Source organism: Anser brachyrhynchus, assembly GCF_964034855.1.
Source record: "Anser brachyrhynchus genome assembly, chromosome: 10".
Taxonomy (NCBI): domain Eukaryota; kingdom Metazoa; phylum Chordata; class Aves; order Anseriformes; family Anatidae; genus Anser; species Anser brachyrhynchus.
Window position 1 is genome coordinate 710,849 of NC_137705.1, and position 21,771 is coordinate 732,619.

A 21,771-nucleotide genomic window follows, 5' to 3' on the forward strand; every position below is an offset into this window, starting at 1 on the left:
GATAGTGAGCAGTCTTGTCCGATGGACCTTGCAGTTTGGTACAAAAAAGCAGCAACATTCCTTTGGAAAAAGAATTCCCTCTCGATGCTTTTTGCTGCTGCTTTTCCCAGTAGCTTGAAAGAATAGCCTCGAGGTTTTAACGTCCTTTAAAAGATTAATTTACCAATGAGTTCATCTTGGAAAAAGAAACAAAACAACACACACACAAAAGCCCTAAGAAAATGTACACAGAAGAGGGGTTGCTATAGAGAGATTAAGGAGCAAAATAAAATGTAGGTTAAAAATCCTTCAGAAAGAAACCCGCTCCAGGGACCATAGAGTTAATTAACGATAGCTAGATTTTGAAAAGGACTACATAACGTTCGGCTCTGTAATATTTGTAGTTAAGGAACCTTTGATTAGCAGTAATCAAATCTCACGCTTCAGGGTGTGAGTTGATTACGGTGTGTCGGGAAGGATCCCGTCCTTCCCCTGCCCCCACCCCTCTACATACTCTGTTCACATTTGGCCAAGGATGAATGGGGTGTTCAGGGGGTTTTATGTCCCCGTGGTTGCCTCAGGCAAAGCACTGAACTCGATGGACCAAGACTGTTCCTTTGGAAGAGATTTACAGTAACTGCTGGTAGTTGCAGGCCCGGGCACGGCTCGCACTGGGGACACGATCACCCAGTTCAGGACGCGTTTTAGAAGGACGTGTCAGTGGGCTGTGGCAGAAAGGCAGCCCGGTGCACAGGCCTCTTACTGCGAAAGCTTAAACGATGGGGTTAGTCTGGGGCCTGTTGCCTTTGTATTCAGAACAGGGTGCTTTCCAGGCCTGCCGCTGCTTTGCCGTAGCGGCCACCGCCCGCGGGCAGCCCGGTGCCGCAGGGCTGTGGCGGGGCCCGGGGGCGCGCTCGGCTCGTGGCTCTGCTCAGCGGCGAGCTGGCCAGCACACGGTGGGGGAAACGTTCACCGGGGGCAGGCAGCCCTCCTGAGGGTTTGCTTCTTCCCATCTCTTCTGAGCAATTATTTGTGCCCGCTGGTGCGTCTCGCTGCTTTCTGCCTTCTGGCGTGGTTTGATTTCCAGTGCTGTCGGAGCCATCGTACAGCGTGCGGAGCCGGTTTGCTATGGCCAAGTGTTTCTGTGCAGACATCTGTCATCGTACCTTGACCAGGACACCTGTGTAACCGAGATTGTTTCAGTGCTGTGTTGCTTTGAGGGAAGTGCGGTGGCTGTAGGCTGCAGAGGTGCAGCTGTTCCCTTCTCTGCGTTGTTAATACCCGACAAGTAACCGTTCTCCACAGAAGCGACTGAGACAGAAGCAGCGTGTGCTCCCTTTGGACGCTCCTCCTGGGGTCTGAAGATGCTTTCAGGTGCAGTTAGGCTCTAGTGTGGTACCCGGCGTTATCATGGCCAAGGGCAAATGTTATCCTGGTAAAACGTGATTACATGCTTTGCAACAGGCAGGTTAAATATCTTTTAACCAGTGAGAAAGAGATGGATGAACTGGTAACTTAGACAGCATTTCATTTTTTCTACCACTTCAGCCTTGCTTATACAAAAACCCTCATGGTTTGCCTGCCAGCAGAGCCATTTAGGGTCCCGCTAGCGTGGGGTTCGAGGCCCGCGTTCAGCGCCCTGCTTCTCACCGGCTTTCCTCCTGACCTTGGGCAAACCTGCCCATTTCCCTGCGCCCCAGAGGCACCGTGCGCGCCAGTGGCCGTGCCTCGCCTCGCCTCGGGGCCGCGCTGGGAGCGGGCACCCTAAGGGCGCGGGGCCGGGCGTTGGGCTGGGGAGCTGCCGGGAGGAGCGCGTGGAGGCAGGCGGCAAACTCGGGCCGAGTGTGCCCAGCTCCCGGGGCTGAGCTCCTCGCCTGGCCCCTGCTGGGCAGCTCTGCTGGGGCCGGGCTGGATTTGGCCGCGTTCACGGCAGTTTGACCGGAGCCAGCTTGCTTAACCTCCTGGGTCTCGCTTTGTTTCTTCGGTTGAACACTGTAATATTTCCAGCCCATGCAGGGGTGTTACGAGACTTAATGAATTAATATATGAAGAGCTTTGAGCTCTTTAGATGAAAGGCACTGCAGAAGGGCTAAGGATTATTATTTGTGCTTCTAATTTATTTTCCATCAAAGGGAATGAGAGGGGTGAGAAGATGCCATTTGTTCTGGAGCTGGGAGCAGGAGTTTGAAGTCTTTTTTTTTTTTTTTTCTTTTTCTTCCCTACCCTTTGTGTGTTTCCCTGAGAATTGTGTGAAAGTCCGTGCTCTGCCTTTCCTTCTCTGGGCACCAGCGTGTGAAGCACCAGGCACGGTGCTAATCGCCAGAGACTTCAAGGGCTGCACCGTGCTAGTGGGGTGGCTGCCCTGCCCGTCCGCAGCGGCTGAGTGCTGGGCATTGCCGACAGCTGCTAGCTTCAGCATGAGTCCTGCATTCAAAGTAAAGGAAAGATTTCACATTGCATTTTTATTTTTTTTCTTCCAAAAGCATCTGACATTACCTTGAGCTCTGTCTCCTCAGACTCTGTGGCATCCAGTGATCTGCCTTTGTAGTAGCTCTCTTTCGGAGGCTCTGGAAACTCCCAGCCCGTGACAGTGGCAGGTATTTTCTCCTGGCTTTGTTTTCCAGGCGAGCAGCAATCATTTTCCAGGGAGCAGAAGAACGACCGGGGCAGGTTTGGAGGGGCGCTGAGAAACCTGTGCAGCCCCGTTTGGGGAGCAGGCCTGCAGTCGCCTGGTCCTGGCATTTCTTCTGCCAGGGCAGGTCCTGGCCCTGGTGCCCTGCTCAGGACAGCTGCCCTGGGGCTGCTCCTCGGGGCACGCCGACGGTGGTAGAGCTGGGCAGGCGCGGTGCTGCATCGTCTCGGCTCCCGTCCGTGCCTGTGCGCTGCCCCAGGGCGGTCGAGCAGGAGTTCGTGCTAAAACTGTCCTGTGGGAGAGACTCACGGTGCTTTGGCTAGGTTTTGCCCCAGGTTCACCCCAATTCCCCAGGAGCTAGCTTTTTGTGTAGCTTGCTGCTTTATGAAGGCAGAGCTGTACTAGTCCTTAACTGTCCATATTTTCAACTTATATAATTAGAAGTTAAACAGAGGCAGGATAACTAGTGGATTATGACCGTTCGATCATTCCTGCAGAAACCCCCATTGCTCCATACGTGGCTTCAGCTGCTTTAAAAGACTGGATGAGGACAGGCAGGCCGTGTTCGTGTATCTGCAAGCAGTTGTCCAGTTTTGCTTTTACTGCTTGTTTTAGCACAGACTAAGCCAAGTACAACTCCGTGACTTGATCTGAGCTGAGGGTTGTCTCTTCAGATGGGCAGGAAGAACGGGATGACTTCTTTGGCTGGAGCTCCTTGTGGCACCAGCTGAGTTTTAGTATTTCACTTCAAGTTTATCAATACTGATGTTCTGATGCGGAGTCACTCTTTGTGCCTTTCTGCATTGGTTAAAAGTAATTCCTGTAGACGCTGCAGAGCTGGAAAAGGTGTCCCTGACACGGCAGCCCAGGACAGGGAGTCCTGTAGCATGAGATACGGCCCGGTGGGGTTTGGGAAGATGGCTTAATACTGCCAGAAGCAAAAGGGAACCTGGTAAACGATCCGGGTTCTAGGAGTGTTCGATTATAGCTCAGACAATGAGGATTTTCCACTTATTCTTTAATTTGTGTGGCAGCACAGCTTCATAGCTTCTCTAACAGAAGTTGTCCCGTGGCAGCTCTCGTGCCCTGGGCTGGCAGCGTTAGCGCGGTCCTGCTTGCCACGGGAGGTGTTTCTCGTGGGGTGCCTGTGTCAGCGGGTTTTCCCCTCTGTTCCTCCTGCGGACGTCTGCGGCCCGCACCCCTCCTGCGCTGGGATGCATCTCTGCAGCCTGCAGCTGTGTGCGCAGCGCCAGGTCGGGAGCTGCCAGTTGGCTGCGCTGATGCGGGAGTGCGGCGCTGGGCTCTGCCGCTGGGCCTTGCTGCGCCGGGAGGCAGAAACAAGCGTCCTGGGGACATCCGATTATGAAACTGCTAGCGATGGATAAAGCCGTAACTGTCCAGCTTTGTCCTCTCCCGGGAGCTTCAGCCCTCTCTCACGTCCCAGAAATAGATGTGCTGCGTTTCTGGATCGCAGCCCTGTTGTTCCGCTGCAGTCTCCTTGCAGCCCCTCTCGCCCGGCTCGGTCTGATGCGTTCTCTCCTCCTACTCCCGGCCCTCCTGTCTGTCTCGCCGTGCCCCTCCTTTCCCTGCAGAGCCGCTGCTGGCATCCACATCCTGGGTGCTTCGCCGGGCCTGCCTGCACCCCCGCTGCGGTGCCGCGGGCAGGGGCTGGGGGTCGCACCCAGCGGCGCGGGGGCTCACTGCCCGCGGCTCCCACACGGCTCCCTTGGGGACTGCAAGGAGAGCTGCTGAGGGGTGGGTTTTGCTCAGCTGTGATTATGCATTCATAGCAGCAAGTCCCCATGCTGTTGCTATACTTAGCATGCCAAACTCAATTATATTGAGAAGAGAGTTTAAAAGCAGGCTTTTGCTGCCAAAATACTGTACATTAGACAATTAGCTCAGAGTTTTATCATTTTCTCCAAGGTGAACATGAGGGTGATCAGTTATGCATGAGAAACTGCTCCATCGTGACAGGAAGGCAACTTGCTAGCCGGGACGGAAGGGCTTGCACGTACTGCAGGGCATTTCTCAGGGCCACCTTGCTTGAGCACCCGTCTGTATTCGATAACCTGGGAAATGGTTTCTTTGCGTAAAAAGTACCTGCAGGGCTGTTGCCAAGGTGAGAAGGGATGCCCTGGGACAGTCTGCGGTGTGGGTCCTCCAGCCCTTTCTTTTCTGGGGACCTCTGCAGGGCGCAGGAGAACCGTGCTTTTGCCTGATTTTTAACCCTCTCCTGCCTGAGCACCACCCGTGTCTTTCCCTGTAAAGCCAAGGACACTAAACGCTAGTGCTGCGGCGAAGGTCCTACGCAGGGTAGTTGCACCATCCGGCTGTTTGTGCCCCTGGTGCCTGTTCTCCTGCAGTCTTCTTTTCCTTGCCTTTTCATGTAGTATCGCAGTATGCAATTAAATATACCCCAGTACAACAGCGCTGATGTTTCCCTGGGCCATACGCTGCTTTCCTGTGTGTTTAATGTGCACGTGACCCTCCAGAACAGTGACGGCAGTACTTGTGTGATACCTGTGCTTGGTGTTTCTCAGTGCTGTGACCTGGGGTTCCATGCCAGCCTCGCTCGGACGTTCAGGACTTACCTGTCTGCAGAGTATAACCTGGAAACCTCCCGCCACGAGGGCCTGGACATCATCGAGAACGCCGTGGACAACCTGGATGCGCGGAGTGACAAGCACACCATCATGGACATGTGCAACCAGGTCTTCTGTCCTCCGCTCAAGTTCGAGTTCCAGCCCCACATGGGGGACGAGGTACTGTGCTTGCTGCCCAGGGCTGTGGGGCTGCCTCGCAGCCTGGCCCGGGCTAGGTCTCTCTACCATCACCATTACATTATTCCTTCCCTTTGTGTTCTGTCTTCACATGCTGCTATTCATGTTTCCTTTCTTAATGAGACATCTAGCTCGTTAGGGCTCCTCCTTTCAGTGTGCCTCTTGCTCCTTGCCTTTCCCAATTAGAATGCCTGTGGCTTGATCCTCAGCTGAACTGCCCAACAGATTTGTAAAGTGGGGCTTTGATTTACCTGCTGTAATTGGAAGACTTCAGAGCACAGCTTTAAAATGCTGGGTAGAAATGCTTTGTGCTGGCACAGGTCCAGGGCACTGCTGCTTAGAAACTGGGCCACGCTTCCCTGGGGGATGTGAGGAGCTGAGAGAATCGTTTAGGTATTAAATGCGTGCGTCTGGTGGATGCGTGACCCACTGAATCCTCTCCTGTCTCTGGCATGGCTCTGTCCCAGGTGTGTCAGGTCAGCGCCCAGCAGCCTGTGCAGACCGAGTTGCTGATGCGGTACCACCAGCTGCAGTCGCGACTGGCCACCCTCAAGATAGAGAACGAAGAGGTAAGGACTTGTCTGGGTCTCGTGAGCGGCCTCACAGGCAGCACTGCTCAGCCCGTGATGCAGGGGGTTTCCTGGTGGGGTCGGGTTTGGGATCCTTCGGTGGCGGCGCTGAGGGCTCCCTTTGCAGCTCATGCATGAGTGAGCCCAGTATGAGCTGCTTGTTGGCCAGTTGTTTTGTCTGAAGATGAGGTGTTTTCCAGTCTGCTTCAAGAACACGCTGTCTTCTATGTCTGATAGGTACGAAAAACTCTGGATGCCACAATGCAGACTTTGCAGGACATGCTGACAGTGGAAGATTTCGATGTTTCAGATGCCTTCCAGCATAGCCGCTCCACTGAGTCGGTCAAATCAGCTGCTTCAGAAACCTACATGAGTAAAATAAACATCGCCAAGAGGAGAGCCAACCAACAGGAAACTGAGATGTTCTATTTTACAGTGAGTCTCATCTCATGTGATACAGGACACAAAGCATTAATTGCTAGGGCTGAGTCCCGTTTTAAATGCTCATTAGTGAAGAGCAAGAACCAATTCAGTCTCTTCAAGTATTTGTCTTCTGTCTGATTTGGGATTGGAATGCAATTCACAGTGGCAGGGCAATGCATAGGGAATGACAATTCAGTGTCTGCCTTGATTTTGAAGGAGCAACTGGAGCAACCAGTTGTGACCAAAAGCTTACAGGAGTCAGCAGGAGTGGCTCAGAACTGGGCAGCAGGCTCCAGCCAGACTCAGAGTGCGTCGCCAGCCGATGGCCTTTCCTGGAGGCCTTCACTCTTTTGAACCATTAGTCAAACCTTGCTTCTCTGGTCTACACAGCTAAAATCTGCCCTTGGCCCTGGGGATGAACTAAACAGTTGTTTGCATCTCACACAAGTGCTGTAGGAAGCTGTGATAGCCTTGTTTTGCTGCTGTGTGTGTGTGCCAGGATAGAGGCAGCTGTGCTGTGTGTGCCCTGCAGCCTTGCCCAGTACTTCACAGCCATGCTGGTCCTAAGGTTCTCTGTTATAATACTTGAAGTATAAATAGTAAGACAGCAGCTCAGCAGAAGTACCCCTCATTTAAATGTGGTTACTAGGCTAACATTAATAGCATCCTGTGATAAATATGTATGCATAGGAAAGCTTCTAATTTCTCTAACAGTGCTATTATTCCAGTTTACGGGGGGGTGGGGGGGAATCATTGACATTTTTGAGTTGTGCTTGTTTTTGATTAATTTTGCAAGAATTTGTGATTTTTCCCATCTTTTTTGACTTTCATTTTCTACGTCTGATTCCCTTACTCCTCGTCCATAAAATTACTTGCTCTGGAGTGTTACTGGGCGTACAGCAGTCTGACAATGGCACGGGAAGCTGTGCTGCACAGTTTGTGTCACCCAGCTCACAGTGTCTGCCTGCCTGGGCTGGGCTGGGCTGGGCTCCCACACTGGGTGTGCTCGCTGCTGCATCGCTTGCGTGCACAAAGGCAAAGCCCCCGTCAGTGCAGGGAAAACCTCTTTGATTTTCCAGCCTGTTCTCAGAAGCCTGACAAAAGAAAGCTTGCTTTGAACTCTTTTCTTTGGAGCTCCTCGCGTTCCCATGCAGGAGGTGCAGCACCAAGGAGACTGGGCTAATAAGATCATCAGGACTGGGGCTTGGGCAGTGAGAAGTGATTAGAGTGGGCTCCATCCTGCGGTGCATCTGACGCCTCGTTTGTTAGAGCCTGACAGCCTCTCGGAGTCCCTGTCAGTAGCCCCAGGCAAAAGTGTACATCAATTACAGATGATTTTTGCTGAGAGACTTAACCCACCTTGTTTGTTTTGTTCTTAATTCCAGAAATTTAAAGAGTATTTGAATGGCAGTAATCTTATCACGAAGCTCCAGGCTAAACACGACTTGCTGAAGCAGACTCTTGGGGAAGGTGAGTTGCGGAGTTAGGTTCAGAGAGAAATGTCCCATCAACTCTGGGAGTTGTGCAAAAGCAGCTGTGGAACGTTTTCACGTGGAAACTTTCTGAATTTCTTCCAGGTCATGGGATTGTCCTGCTATGTAGACATTCAGCAAATGCTTAGCCCAGAAATGCAGAATGCTGTGTTTCAGCATGAGCTGATTCTCCTTAGGAAAAAATCTGGGTTTGCAAAACACTTGTGTGGAATTCTTTGCTTTTTCAGCGAGGAATTGGCTGCAAGCTTGCTTTCTGCAGGTGCCAAGGGAGAACAGGAAGGAGGCATGTGAAGCCAAATGCTTGCTTTTATGTGCCTTAGAAAAAGGAAGAATAAATCAGCTTTCTTGGCCTTGGGAGAAATAAACAGCATGTGAAATGAGTTTAGTTTTTTCAGTGGATTGACAAATACTTTAAAAAATGAACAGATCTTATCACTGGTAATATGCTGCCATTTATATGAAATCCAAGCACTAAAAATACACGAAGGGAATGAGAATATTGACAGCCAGAAGAGCGTCTGCCTGATTATGATTAGATGGGCTGTTATCTCATAGGAAAAGCCAAGGAGCAGAATTACTCCGCTGTATTCAGATGCTATTAGTGGTCCTCCACGAGGCAGTTGGATAATCTCCGCAGCCTCCCCGGGGGCTTTAGCCCTTATCACACTCCCCCTTTCCTGTTTGAATTTGGCCAATCCCCAGCTAGTGTAAATGAGCACTTACTGCAGAGGACCTGTGGTGCATCTGGTTATTTTTTTAAAGATGAGCTTCATATTGCAAATAAACCTTTAATGTCAGTGGGAATAGAAGATGCTTTCCCTCCCTTGTGACTGAGCCTTGGACTTGTAATGTGCCTCTTAGAGGAAAGGGTTCGCATGGCAACCAGCTCGGCATCTCCTGCAACCTGCAGGGCTTTCAGGCTCATTCAGCTTTGCCACAAACAATTAACTCAGGGCTTACAGAACCAGAAGCAGGGGCGTCAATGCTTTTGCATCTGTGTTTTAACAGTGATTTTCTGGTGACTAATGTGCAGACTTGATGGAAACTTATGTTTTTTCATAGGTGAAAGAGCAGAATGCGGAACAACCAGGTGAGAAGTTTCTTCTATTTCATCTGCTTTTGGGAAGGACCTTTAGCTCGTGCTGGCAGGAGGAGGGTGGTTTTCTTTGCTGCTGATACAGCTTGGTGGGGTTAAGAGTCAGCTATCTTCTAGCTGCCCTGTGCTGGCAGGCTGGAGGGTGGGCAAACCCAGGCTCTCCAGATCGCTGACCTGCTTCTCGGCTGTATTGCCTAAAGTGGAGTAATTAGGGTGATGACAAACAGGCCCTTGTTTTTGCTGCAGTGTAATTTCTAGCTGGCTGGCTTGGAAGTGCCTGGAAGTGCTCTGTCAGCACGGTGCGCTGCAGTGTCTTGTCGGCACAGCTGAGGTTGTGTTGTGTTCAGACAGTGCAATACAAGTGTGCCCACCTGCTCCCTGCCATCCCTGTTCACTTAAGGACTTTGATACGTCTCCTGAAAACCTCTCCCAGCTCTGGCTTCTTTACCCAGGAGCAGAGAGTGTTTTTATTCTTAGACTTTCATCCAGCTACAGCAGGAGATATTGCTAGGGGTGAATGTAGCAGGCAGGAGGCTTTGATCTGTGTCCAGTCCATAAAGCATCTCCACAGAGCTCTAGTGGCTTGCTCCGAGTGTGCTGGTTTCCGAACAGTAAGACACAGGCCAGCAAAGCCTGCAAAAATCTCCCCAGAACATTCAGAACCTCTTTTTGTGTCATCTTTTTACAATCCTATTTCAGCGTTTAATTAAATTTGCAATACCAGAAAAAAAAAAAAGAAAAGACATTCCATGTGAGAAATGCTGAAGCAGATGGTGATGACTCGATCTCTGGGCTGCCTTTCCAGGCAGGAAAGAGGCTGCCTGGGCAGAGGGCAGAGGCCAGCGGGTGCCTTGGTCTGCCGCCTTCTGGCTGGGGGTGGGCCGTGCTGCCGCTGCCAGGCTGAGAGCGGCGTCAGAGCCGGAGCCCGCTGGGGCTCCAACGCGAGGTAGGGAGGTGCCATTGGGACAGAGCGGCCTTTCGAGCCTGCAGTGGGCAAGAGAGTGGGGACATGGGCTGAGAAACCCAGACATCCTCATGTCTCGCCGCAGCAAGATGTTCCAAGGAGCTGCTCTTGAGCGTGCTAGGAGAGGTGCCTGCCTATGGCACTGCTGGGTGCCCTGGGCGGGCGGCTGGCTTTGTCCAGCCCGGTGCTCCAGGTCCCCTTCGGATCAGCAGTTACAGCAGCTGCTCCCTCCCTGCTGTCGCTGCCTCCCCGGGGGGCCCCAGCAGAGCCGCAGTGCGGGGCTCTCACGTCTTCAGCGCCCCAGTGTTCGCCTGTGCTTGGCTGGTGAGCTGAGCTCTGGTCCTCTGGATGCACCACGCAGGGTTGTCTGCAGAGCTGGCAGATGAAAGCACAGCGAAACAGCTAGGTAAAATCTCACAGAATTTGCTCTTGAGTACTTTCTCAGGAGTGGGTGCCCGTGGACTGGTGGTGTGTGTAGCAGGCCAAAACAATCAAAGGAATGAGTAACAGCCTCCTACATGAGGGATGATGGCACAACTCCCTGCTGCTTCTGTTTGCTTTTGTTTCAGTATTTTCTTTTACTTCACAAAGGAAAATAAACACGAGACAATCTCCTCCTTGTGTGCGGCAGCACTGTAAGCGCGGTCAGAACAGCCTTCCCACCACACGCAGCCCGAGGCCGCGCTGCTCTGGCTGCCTGGCTCCAGGGCATCACCCAGCGAGAGGAGATTACACCGCAGCAAACGGCTCTGGGTCCCTTTAGTTTGCAGCACACGGCTGCTCAGCTGAGAGTCATGCGGGCGCTTCGCTGGGCAGTCATCATTTCTGCTCCTCAATTATCAAGAGCTGTGAAGTTGAAGGAATGGTTATAAGCTGTAGGAGTGTACAGTCAAATCCTTTATTTTAATTAAAGGCATCTGATTAAGGAACCAGAGGATTGCAATTGTCACCTTTGAATTGTAGCTCTGTGTAAATCGTATGTGTCCATTCAGCTCTGCAAGAACTTTTGCATGAAGGCTCCTAGCACTCGTTTTCATTTGCAGTCATGATCTGTCCTCTGCAGACGTTCTTGTAGCCTGGGGATAGAGGACAGATCAGAAATCACTTAGAGAATTTATGCTATTTTTCTCCCTCTTCTAGATCTGTGTACTTGAGTCTTAATGTCCTTCGTTATCAGAAGAAGAAATCAAAATGTAATTATCATTAATGGAAGCAGCCCTCCAGACTCCTGATCGTAGCACTAAAATGTTACACGTTTCCATGGCTGCGTTACCAGAAGCTGTAGGTGTCCGTAACTCTTGCTGAAGTCAGGAGGGTCTCCGGGATCTGTTCCCTCAGACCGAGGCCCGCAGTCCCCAGCTGGTAGGGGTGGGGACACACCACTTCCCCATGTGGGTGCCTGCCCTTCTTGTTCCTACACAAGCGTGGGCGGGTTTGCTCTCGTGTGTTGTGTGTTGTCTGGGCTCACTGTCTTGCTTGTGTCCTGGATTCCTGGCAACTTCATGAATGCCTGCCAGAGGGACTAAAGACCATTCGCGTTCCTGAGAATGTCTCCCAGACAAGTTAGCTACAGAGGTGTTCCCACTGACCTCTTTCGGACAATCTCTGAGCAGAACGAGGTCCATTTAGGAATAAGTGGGATTGTCGCAGGGTTTTCCAAGGCCTAACCGTGGTTTGTTTGGGATATATCAAGGAAGCAGCAGTTGAGCACTGTAGCTGCTCTTCGTGCTTTTTAAGGCTGACAGAGCGCTGAAGTGGTAGAAATAGAAGGCAGGTGTTAAAATTCCTGCTGAGCACCAACGCCTTCATCTTTCTTCTAAAATGTCATCCCATGCACTAGCACAAACACTGAGCAGCAGTTGTAGCTGGCATCTCGGAGAGGGAGACCTGTGCCTGCCGGGTGTGGGTGCCGAGGGCAGTGCTGGCCAGCTGTGTTTAGCAGCTCCGTTATTCTCTTGCTTGAATGAAGCCAATTCTGCGTGAAGAAAATTCCTGATCCCTCGTCATTCATTCAGGCTGAGGTTGCTGGTCTGCTTACTGCTTTGTCACTGGAAACAATTGTTTTTTGTGGCATGAACTAGGAGCCTTCAGCACACCTGTAGAAATAGGCAATTAGATGCTGTGTGACTGCAGCAGAGGTCAGTGCCTGTCTAACAGGCAAACACCGGGAGATTACAGGGATGGAAAGTAACAGGCAGGTTGGCTTGTCGCTGTTAACTGTTTATATTATTGAGATTAATTTGAATGCATTCTTGAATGCAGTCCTGACCTTGACTTGAACGTATGCACAGCTTGTACTGAACAGCCCTGACTTTGCTCCGGGCTGCCTACACGTTAGCTCCGCTGAACACTCGGGCACCTTCCAACCGCATCCAAGCTCAGCTTGGCCTTCGGGATCTGGAAAGCAAGGTCACCTGGCAGTGGGTCCGACGTTAGTTAGCGCCAGGGCTGCCTGCCCTGGGCCGTGGCAGGGCTTCGGGGTAAGCAAAGGGCACGTCCCCAGGGTGACACCGAGCTCCTCGTGGTGTCAGCCGAAGGGAGAGTGGCCACAGAGTGCCTGGAGCCCGTGCCGAGTCCTCGCAGCGGGGGTTTTCTGTTTGGTTTATTTTTTGTTCTCAGTCATAACCGTTGAGATCTCACCCGTTCATTGCATTTATGTTGGTGTTTTGTTGATTTCTTTTGTTCCATTTTCTCCCAGGCCCCCATGTCTTCCCCCTAAGCCACAGAAAATGAGGAGACCTAGGCCTCTCTCAGTCTATAATCATAAACTCTTTAACGGCAATATGGAAACGTTCATTAAGGTACTCGCTGGATGACAGTAAGAGTTTATGAACGCTGTGAATGTAATGGTGGCTTTCCTGTCCTATCTGCTGACTGCTTCCTTCCTCGGACGGGGCTTCCCGGTCCGCCTGCACCCACTCGGCGCGGCCAGCGTGCGCTTTGCCTCCGTGACGGTTTCTCCCCGTAGCCGTGCTCGCCCGCGGCACGCTCCTCACCCGACCTGTCCCGGGACACCCACCCTGGGACGGGGAGGCGGGGGGTCCCCTGGGGGCAGCGGTGGTCTGACCCGGGGGCGGCGGGCAGAGCTGCCCCCTCTGCCCCGAGCCCCCTCGGCACCGCCGGCAGCGGGAGGAGAAGCTCAGACAGCGAGAGGAACCCGGCCGGCCCTCAAGGCGCCGCGCCTCTTAGATCTGCCGAGCCCGTGTACCTGAGCAACGGAGGGCAGCGTGGAAGGGTGCAGGAAAAACGCCCTTTTACCCTCTGACAATCCTGTAGACCTGAGGTTGGGAAACCACTGATGATTAAACAGGTTTTTTGAGGTGGATTTCCCAGGGATGTGCCCATTACTTGCTCAGCTCCAGCCCCGCGTGGTCGGAGCTGGCAGGGAAGCGTAGGGTTGTCTTCCAGTGCTGGAGCAAAACGGCTGTCGGGTGGCTTCCTCCAAGCCATCTCTGATACCATGCAGCCCCGGTAAATCTTGACCAGACGGTTTTCTGTATTTAAGTGGGGATGAACTCAGCCTGACTCAGCTGATCACAGCGCGGTCCCAGGGAAGGGGGCTTTTGGCCCTGCTTGTCCCAGGAAATTACCCAAAAGGAGAGGTTTGGGGAGAAAGATGAAGAGATTTGGCCCAAAGGATGCATCCAGTTGTCTAACCGTTGGTCCTCTTGCACTTTGCTATTGTCTGGTTACTTGAAGGATTTCTGAAGGAAGCAGTGCCATTCCAGGTGTGTGGTTTTAAGCCTGCAGTGGGGGAAGTTTTAACGGCAGTACTGTAGGAGACAGCAGTACGAAAATGTTGGATTAGGTAAACTCGTAGGCATTGCCTGGCTCTGATTTATTCTTTCAGTGCAACCGTAAGCCTAAAAGCAGTATTTATAAGCAGTGCCCTGTCACAAGTAGTACACAGGCCAGTAATCCCGTTAACACTTGCAGTGGTTCCATATTTGAACTGATTTCTCAAAAAGCATGCTCAAATCCCTGCTATTCAGTATCACCGAGGAGGAGTTAGCTGCAGTGGAAGGAAGCCCTGTGCCAGCCCCGGGGAGCCGCCGGCGAGGGGCACGGCCCCGGGCCCCGGCACGGGGCTGGGCGGCTGCTGGTGCCACCGGCGCTGGTCGTGGCGCGGCGCAGGCAGGGAGGAAATCCGAGAGGCCGCTCCTGGCCGCCGCCGGGCCTGGGTGCAGCGCGTTGCCCACGGGACTGGGGAGGGCGGGCGGGCGGGCAGCCCGAAGGCTGGGGCTGGACTTTGCTAAGCTGCCATTGCATTTGAGCGTTCATGGCCTCCGGAACAGATACTTACCTCTAACTGAACTCATCCTTGCTTAATCTTTTCTTTTCTTCCCGCTCTGCTGCTTTTTTGTGTTCTCAGAGGAAGGAGGAATGCGCGAACGAGAAATCAGGTATTTACTGGAGGCCCGTCTGTGAGACGGAGTAAATTAACCAGAGAGATGCAACTGTACTCTACTGGAAAAAACAGCCGAACAAAGCCCCTAAGGAAAATAAACATCCACTTATGAAGGCAGGCTCAGCTCACATTCCCCTTGGCTCCTTCCATGAGGGGCCTTGCGAGAAGCAGCTTTGAAAGAAAAGCCAAAACCCATTGTAGGTTCAGACCCAGGCAGTTCGTTTCACACACTCTGGCGGTTTTTTTTTTCTTCTTTTTTTTTCAGCATCTGCTGACAATAGCTCTTCCTTCAGGTAGAAATACTGTTGTGAGCTCTGTTACTGGAAGCTTATTTCATCAGACAGGTGCAGTGCAAGTTTTATTTTGACTCAGCATTACACCTTTGAAATGGAATAGCTGTGATCCGGTTGCATCAGTCCCCTATCTCAACCAGATAGCGAGCAAGTCTTTGTCATACACTTTAGTGAAAGCTTTTTGTTGTGAGTAATTGAGCGCACCAAGTGTATTCAGCAGTTAGATGGCTTGATGTTTGTAACGCCTCCTTCTCTTGCCTCTTTCTCTTACTAAATTCAATGGCACTGATTTTTCAAATCTCTGTTTTTGCGATCTTTAATGCTTTTTCAGTGCAATGTTATCAATCCACCAGTAAATTTTTAAATTTTTACTTTTTTCTCTTTCCTGAAGGATTCAGGACAAGCTATTCCACTTGTAGTAGAAAGCTGCATTCGTTACATCAACTTGTATGGTAAGTTAATTCAGTAGTATCAACAGAGAAACGTCCTGCAAAGGTAATTAGGTACTTGCAGTTAGCAGTGAAATACGGAATAGATGCCCTCAGCCCTTGCTACGTGGGCTCAGGTTATAATTACAATGGTATTAACTGTGATGTAACATTGGATGACTGACAAATATTTAGGTCTTGTTAGTACTTATTCAGGTTAAATTGTTTGCTTAGGCCCCAGGCCAACAGGAGCTCTTCGGCACTTTGATACAGGTGGCCTTGGTTGGAGAACACGAGCAGAAATGCCTCTCGGTAGCCTGCTCGGTCCCCTTCTTGCTCTTGGAGCCTTTCTCTCTGAGAGCATCGACTTGTAGTTTCTGCTGTTCTTTACCAGAAAGTACTGTGTGGCAGTTAGGTAAAGCTTTTCAAACGAATTGTTCTTTTCCAGGCCTTCAACAACAGGGTATTTTTAGAGTTCCTGGCTCCCAGGTCGAAGTCAACGACATCAAGAATTCCTTTGAAAGAGGTGCGTTGGCAGGGAGTGTGGGTACAGCTGGGATGGCCGTGTCTGACCCCCCTGCCTGTGCCTCTGGGGGGCAGACGCTGTCGTGGGGGTGTCAGTGTGTGCTGACCTGGAGCACTGGATGTTTTGTAAATCCCATGCTAAAGACCTTTCTGTGAAGAGAAACTAGGAGGTTTTCTCTTCTCCTAGATACCCTAGCAATGTATCTCCAGCAATAGCAAAGAGTCACCTAGGGAAAGAACATCAGAAACAGGGAGGTGCAGAAATCCTTTCCCCAGCCTTTACTTAAAAGCATGGCAGCCTCAGATGAGAGCCATAAAATAGTTTGTTGAGGATCTGTTTTCAAGCAAGAGTATCAGAGAAGGTAGGAACATTATTTCTCTGCTTCTGAGCGTGTATTTAATGGTCCAACAATATTCATGTGGTATAATGACATCCACTGCTCTAGCTGGTGGAGTACAGTAATCACATGGGGGTTGCGTGGATTTTGCCTCCTTCCTGCAGTGGTTTATCACAGAAGGAGCAGCATTGCCACGTGTCTCTGGTGACGGTGTTAGTTACAGAACTCCGAATAATTCTGTTGGGAAAACAGAATCAAAGGTGTAAGGCTGGCAAGTCAGAGCAGAGTGATCCTGCTGTCACCGAGGAAAGCTGAAGCTGTGAAATGGGTGTCCGAGTGAGGAGGGTAACGGCGTCTGTGGCGCTGAGCTTTCAGCAGCTTTGGAAGGATCAGATTGAAGGTGGCCAGGCCAGTGAAAAAGGTAGTGGTGGGATTTCCAAAGACTGGAGGATTTGCACATCCAGTTAGAGGAATCAGGATCCAAATCCTGTAGCTTTTGAAAGCCATTTATAGATTTAAGTTGATAAAGTGCTATCCAGAACTCTTCGGTCTATTCCAGAGGCACAACTGCATGCTCTAGGCAAGCCTGTCTTCTCGGGCTCACCTGCCATAACTTAGATCTATTCAGCTCTCCGAGCTGTTGTCTTAAATGCAAAAATGCACTGGGATGGAAGTGGTGAAATAGAACTGATGAATAATAACTGCACCTTCAGGAAAGGTTTAACATCTCCACAATAAACTACATACCCTGGCTTTGTATAGGTAAGGCTATCACATATCTTAGCATGATGCTGTGTAATGAAATACCTTACTAAACTCTTCTCTTGCTGGGAAAATGCAGTTACCATTCTACAGACAGGAGGGTTTTCTGAGCTGGGGAAATTTTGTTTTTCTACTGAATTAGGAAAAACCCTTGCTGTGTTAGTCCAACTTGACAGTAAAGCTGGAAATAAAAACTGTTTTTATTTATAACTGGGCAGGTGAAGATCCCCTTGCTGATGATCAAAATGAACGTGACATTAACTCAGTGGCTGGAGTCTTGAAGCTCTATTTCCGAGGACTGGAAAACCCCCTCTTTCCTAAGGAAAGGTTTCAAGATTTGATATCTACTATAAGTAAGTATATGTGACATGACTTCTTGAAGAATAGGTGGGACAAGGGAAGCTAGAAACAGGGAGCAAATACACCTGTGTTTTGCAGCATATGCTGTAAGAAGGGCTGTAGGACTTCAGTGGAAGTTGTGAGGAAAAGGCATTAAGGATGTGCACTAGCAGCGGCGAAGGTGAGCAAGAGGTAAAACACCTTGCTATGGCTCCTCTAAAGCCTTCCTAGTACCATGAAGATCCCCCAAGAGTCACTCTCAGGCTTAGGTTGCTTGAGGGGTCATTAGTTGCTTGAACATAGCGGGCAGCTGGCTTCCTGCACAGCTCCCTCCGCATGTCCAACAGCTGGTCCTGTGCTCCCATCCTGCGCTCCCATCCTGTGCCATGCGGCTGTGTTTGCTGGGATCCAGCTGGGTTCTGCTGCTTTAGCTCAGCGTCTTCTGCTAAACAAAGTAGAGGTGAAATAGCCATTGGCTACTCAAAAAGCTTCTCTGTGCTGTGAGGTCTGCAAAATTGGTTTCAACCTCGCTCAGTCAGCTGTTCTCAAAGTATTTGCTGTTTGGTTTTCCTGTCCCAAGGAAAAACAGAAACTGCTTCAGGATGTGAACAGAGGTGGAAGTTGAGTTTTTTCATCATGAAATGTCTAGGGTTGATTTCAGGGGAGAGCCTGGTTTCTTCTTGTTCTGTCCTGAATTCTGCTCCCAGCACCACTCCTTTCTCTGCAACTGAAGAAACAAATATCCCAGCTGGGCTTTATTTCTCTCAGAATCTTGTAGCGATGACATTTATTTATTGGCAAGTCATGGAAATTGCTCCCCTAGGGCAAAGGAAAAAGGCAGAATGAATTCGATGCTTCAGAGATGATGGAAGAGGGTGTTGTGCGCTTTGGCCGCAGGATGACTCTGTGTTACAAGAGAGGTGCTGGGCTGTTTGGGGGTTCGAGTGTCGTTCTGGGGGTAGCTTGCGGGGGGAGGTGACTGGTGAACACGTGCTAAGTCCTTCGTTTGGCTTTCAGTGCTCCCTCCCACTTTTAATGTCAACGTGCATAATTAGTAGGGACTTTAGCAACGTCAAAAAAGACAGATGATATCTGGAGGGGAATGACGCAAGGATGAGCTTGTTCCAGAAGGAGCAGAATGTGCTTTTATCTTTCAGGAACAGTTGTTTTATGTAGTAGCTTTAGGAAATTTGCTGTTGCCTTTCACTTTTGATGTGTAAAACAGCGCTGCACACCTGTAACGCGGCAAGCCAGGGAAGCTCGCTCTGCACTGGCTGCGTGCCCCAGACAAGGAGTTTCAGTCTGGCCGGTGAGGTGGCTCCGGCTGCCCACCCGAGGGACTCTGCAGCACCATGGAGAGGAGCCTGAGAGGGTGCAGTCCGCAGTGGGATGGGACGGGCCCCCTTCGGAGCCAGGAAGTGTGCCCGGTCCTCAGCCATGTGGCTATCTGTGTGCTCGCAGATAGGCTTGTGCTTTGGGGCCATCCCCGGGCCGTGAACATTTGCACAATTTGCTAAGCTCTTGGAAGCTTTTCATTGCAAACATAATCAGTTTACTTTCTGGGTAGTATTTTCTCCTACCATTTTTTTATTTTTTTTAAATTTATTTTAACTTTTCTTATGTTTCTTTTCCTTTTCTGCTGCTGTTGCTACGTTTAGATTAAGGATAGTTTTAAAATGCTTTAAGGTGCTGCGTTCCCACTAATCATCTGAGCTTAACTGCTTCTGGTTTTCTGTCACCCAAACACAGGCCGTGTGATAGGTGCCCAGCCGCTGCTTAGTGAAATGCCCTCCACGCTGTAAGATATTCTGTTTTGTTCTGTTCCTGGGGGGAAGGTTAAACTCAGCTGAGAGGTTTTATTGGACCAGGAAGCCAGCGTTGCTGATGACAATGAAAGACTGTTTTTTTCCTTTCACTTGACGGGAGACTGAGAGTTTACATGGAGACATTCCTCAAATGCACATGAGAAATAGATGGGTAGAAAAGGCACTTGGTTTGCAAAGGTTCACTCAGGGGTGTGCCTGTGTTATAAAGTGATTGATGGTTACTCCATTAATTCCTTTGAATTACAGCCAGTTGAAACATTTTGCGAAGTGAAAAAAGGCAAGTGCTTCAAGACAAGTTGTTCCTCTGGGTTTCAGAACAGATACCTATCGTAGTTTTTATCCAGTGTTTGTTAATGTGATTTTTTTAAACAAATGTATTCTTAAGTAAAACCAAACTGAAGAAATAGCAAGCCCAGTAAGCAGTAACAGGGGATAAATGCATTCTTCAAAAGGAAAAGATTTCCAGCGTGGACTTATAAAGATTGTTGAGCCGAAGCCCAATTTTGTTCAGAATTTTCAAAGAAATGGCAGCCCAGCTACATGTTGTCAGGGAATTTTATTTTGATGAGCAAATGTCAGAGTTTGAACCAGCACATGCAGTAAGCAGCTCTCCACTGGTGTGGTTTGCTCCACGCATCTGAGGCTGGTCTCAGGAAAGCTTTGGTACTCTGCCTGCTTCTTGTAAAACAGAAGCCAAAGAATTCAGTATCTAGATAGCATATTGAGCAGATACGGGCTTCAAAAAAAAGTGGCCTTGGGGGCCGTGTGGTGCCAGCACCTGCAGGAGCAGCGCCGAGCCCCCCGTGGTGGGAAGCGGGGCCGGGCCCTTGCAGCTCCTGGGGGCTGGCGGCTGCTGCGTGGCGGCTCCGGCGTGTGCTGGCGCGCTGCGTGCGAGGCTGGGGTGTGTGCAGAGGGCTCTGAGCGAGGGATCTGGCACTGAAAGCAAGACGGCTTAACGTCACCCTCCTTCCAGCTGAAGGAAGTTGTTTTCCTTTAGCAGCTCTGGGCTTTGTGCACTGCTGTGGAGGGGAGAAAAGAATCTTAAAGTGCCAACTCAGATTAAATCCCTATTAAAGCCGGTGGGAGACTTAAGCAGAAGAGCTGAGGAGGGCCTGATGGTTAAACCCATGAAGGAGTAAAGTTAATAAAAACCTAATTTTAAAATCTGGACTAGAACACCAAACAGGGCACCATTTTCCAGTGCCATATTTGACTGAAGCTTTTAAGAGATGGGGTAGTTGTTGAGGAATTAACTAAATGTAAGCAGGCATTTTAAAAATGTAACCGTGGACATGTCTTTATTTGCTGTTTAAGCTAAATCTTGAACATACATATGAATTCACCTGTGGAAGAGCAGTATGATTTTCTACTTGCTCTTAGTGCCAAACCAGTGGATCAAATTGGGAAAAGTACTATTGTTTTCCTTGCATAGCAGGCTACTAGATCTGGAACAAGTCCCTCTGGTGCTATGTTGTCTGGTCCTAGGAAGGCTTAAAGAAGTGCTTTCTATCCGTGTGTTCCAGAAATTGAGAATCCCACCGAGAGAGTGCATCAGATTCAGCAAATCATCATCACTCTGCCCCGGGCTGTCATCGTTGTCATGAGATACCTTTTTGCTTTCCTCAATCAGTGAGTCTCTTTCTTTTTACTCTCTTTCACTAAGTTGTTCATGTCTGCCTTTTTTCAGGGCTTCCCTTTCTTTGTTGCATGAATCATTTTGGTATTGCCATGGAGAATTGTATTTTGCTTCTTCCTCAGCCTTGCCTGACCGTGGCAGTGTGTTCAGGGGAGGTGTGCAACTCAGTGATGATTTTTGGGCGATGGGGAGTTTGGCGGGAGATTTTTCTGAGCTGACAGGGAAAGTGGGCACTGCACTTCCCTAACACTTGTTTTTGCAGCTTGTCACAGTACAGCGATGAGAACATGATGGATCCCTACAACCTGGCCATCTGCTTTGGGCCCACTCTGATGCACATTCCAGATGGGCAGGATCCGGTGTCCTGCCAAGCCCATGTCAATGAGGTCATCAAAACCATCATCATCAACCACGAGGGCATCTTCCCCAGCCACAGAGAGCTGGAAGGACCTGTCTACGAGAAGTGCATGACTGGAGGGGAGGAGTACTGGTAAGGAGTGGGGGCAGAACTTCATTGTTTGCAGAACTTAGCAAAGCCATCTCCCCTCCTTGGGGTTATCCTGCAATGTAAATTTAGAGTGAAGCTGTGACAAAATGCAGGGCTTTGCCTTGATTCCTTGTAGACAGAGAATTAACTCCAGCTCACATGAGTATAGGAGAAGGGTTCTGGGGATCCCTGAGAGGATGGTGTATCAAGAGGGCTTTGAGGAAGTTCAGACTTGATATTCGGGACATCTGAGCCCAGGCTGAGCACAGCACTGGGGGGAATTTTTCTCTCTGCAGAAGCAGCATGCCTTTTTACATCTATTTCTGTTAAACGTTATGAATTAGGTGTGCAAAAGTTGAGGATAAAATGCTAAAAATCATTGTGAATGAGTGAGTGGAAAATTTTACTTCTTATTTATGCTGATTCGTTTTTCCAAATATGAGTAAGATGCACAAGCAACAGAACATGAAGTTCTGGGCCTGAAGGTTGTGGTGCAAGTGTCTGCTGTTCTCAAAGCAAGTACAAAGATCTGCTGTGATTTAAAATGAGTATCTCAGTCCTACAAAAATGAAAAGCAGAACTCCTTGGGGCCAGATTTTCCCTCAGCTTAATTTTGCTAATTGTATTGAGAACAGAATCTCGTTCTTTCTTTTAAAGCACCGTGTATTTTATTTCAGTGACAGCCCCCACAGCGAGCCAGGCACAATTGACGAAGTTGACCATGACAATGGCACGGAGCCACACACCAGTGATGACGGTAAGCACAGACATCAGCAGCAGAGAATTGGGT

The 21,771-nt window shown here is 50.0% G+C and overlaps 1 protein-coding gene across 10 annotated transcripts in view; it reads left to right on the forward strand.

Moving 5' to 3' along the window:
* The window catches only part of SRGAP3 (SLIT-ROBO Rho GTPase activating protein 3), a 108,617-nt gene that overhangs the window by 76,423 nt on the left and 10,423 nt on the right, over positions 1 to 21,771 (forward strand). For 7 of the 10 annotated variants that reach the window (XM_080605559.1, XM_080605560.1, XM_080605564.1 and 4 more), the window contains 12 exons: positions 5,155 to 5,376; positions 5,862 to 5,963; positions 6,201 to 6,398; positions 7,772 to 7,856; positions 8,942 to 8,969; positions 12,638 to 12,740; positions 15,032 to 15,092; positions 15,517 to 15,594; positions 16,912 to 17,046; positions 20,382 to 20,487; positions 20,757 to 20,984; positions 21,659 to 21,738. In XM_080605559.1, coding sequence (XP_080461685.1) covers positions 5,155 to 5,376; positions 5,862 to 5,963; positions 6,201 to 6,398; positions 7,772 to 7,856; positions 8,942 to 8,969; positions 12,638 to 12,740; positions 15,032 to 15,092; positions 15,517 to 15,594; positions 16,912 to 17,046; positions 20,382 to 20,487; positions 20,757 to 20,984; positions 21,659 to 21,738 — 1,426 coding nt within the window. Of the gene's footprint in view, positions 1 to 5,154; positions 5,377 to 5,861; positions 5,964 to 6,200; positions 6,399 to 7,771; positions 7,857 to 8,941; positions 8,970 to 11,079; positions 11,668 to 12,637; positions 12,741 to 14,311; positions 14,343 to 15,031; positions 15,093 to 15,516; positions 15,595 to 16,911; positions 17,047 to 20,381; positions 20,488 to 20,756; positions 20,985 to 21,658; positions 21,739 to 21,771 lie in introns of those variants that run through there. The other 3 variants (XM_080605561.1, XM_080605558.1, XM_080605557.1) reach the window with 2 other exon arrangements.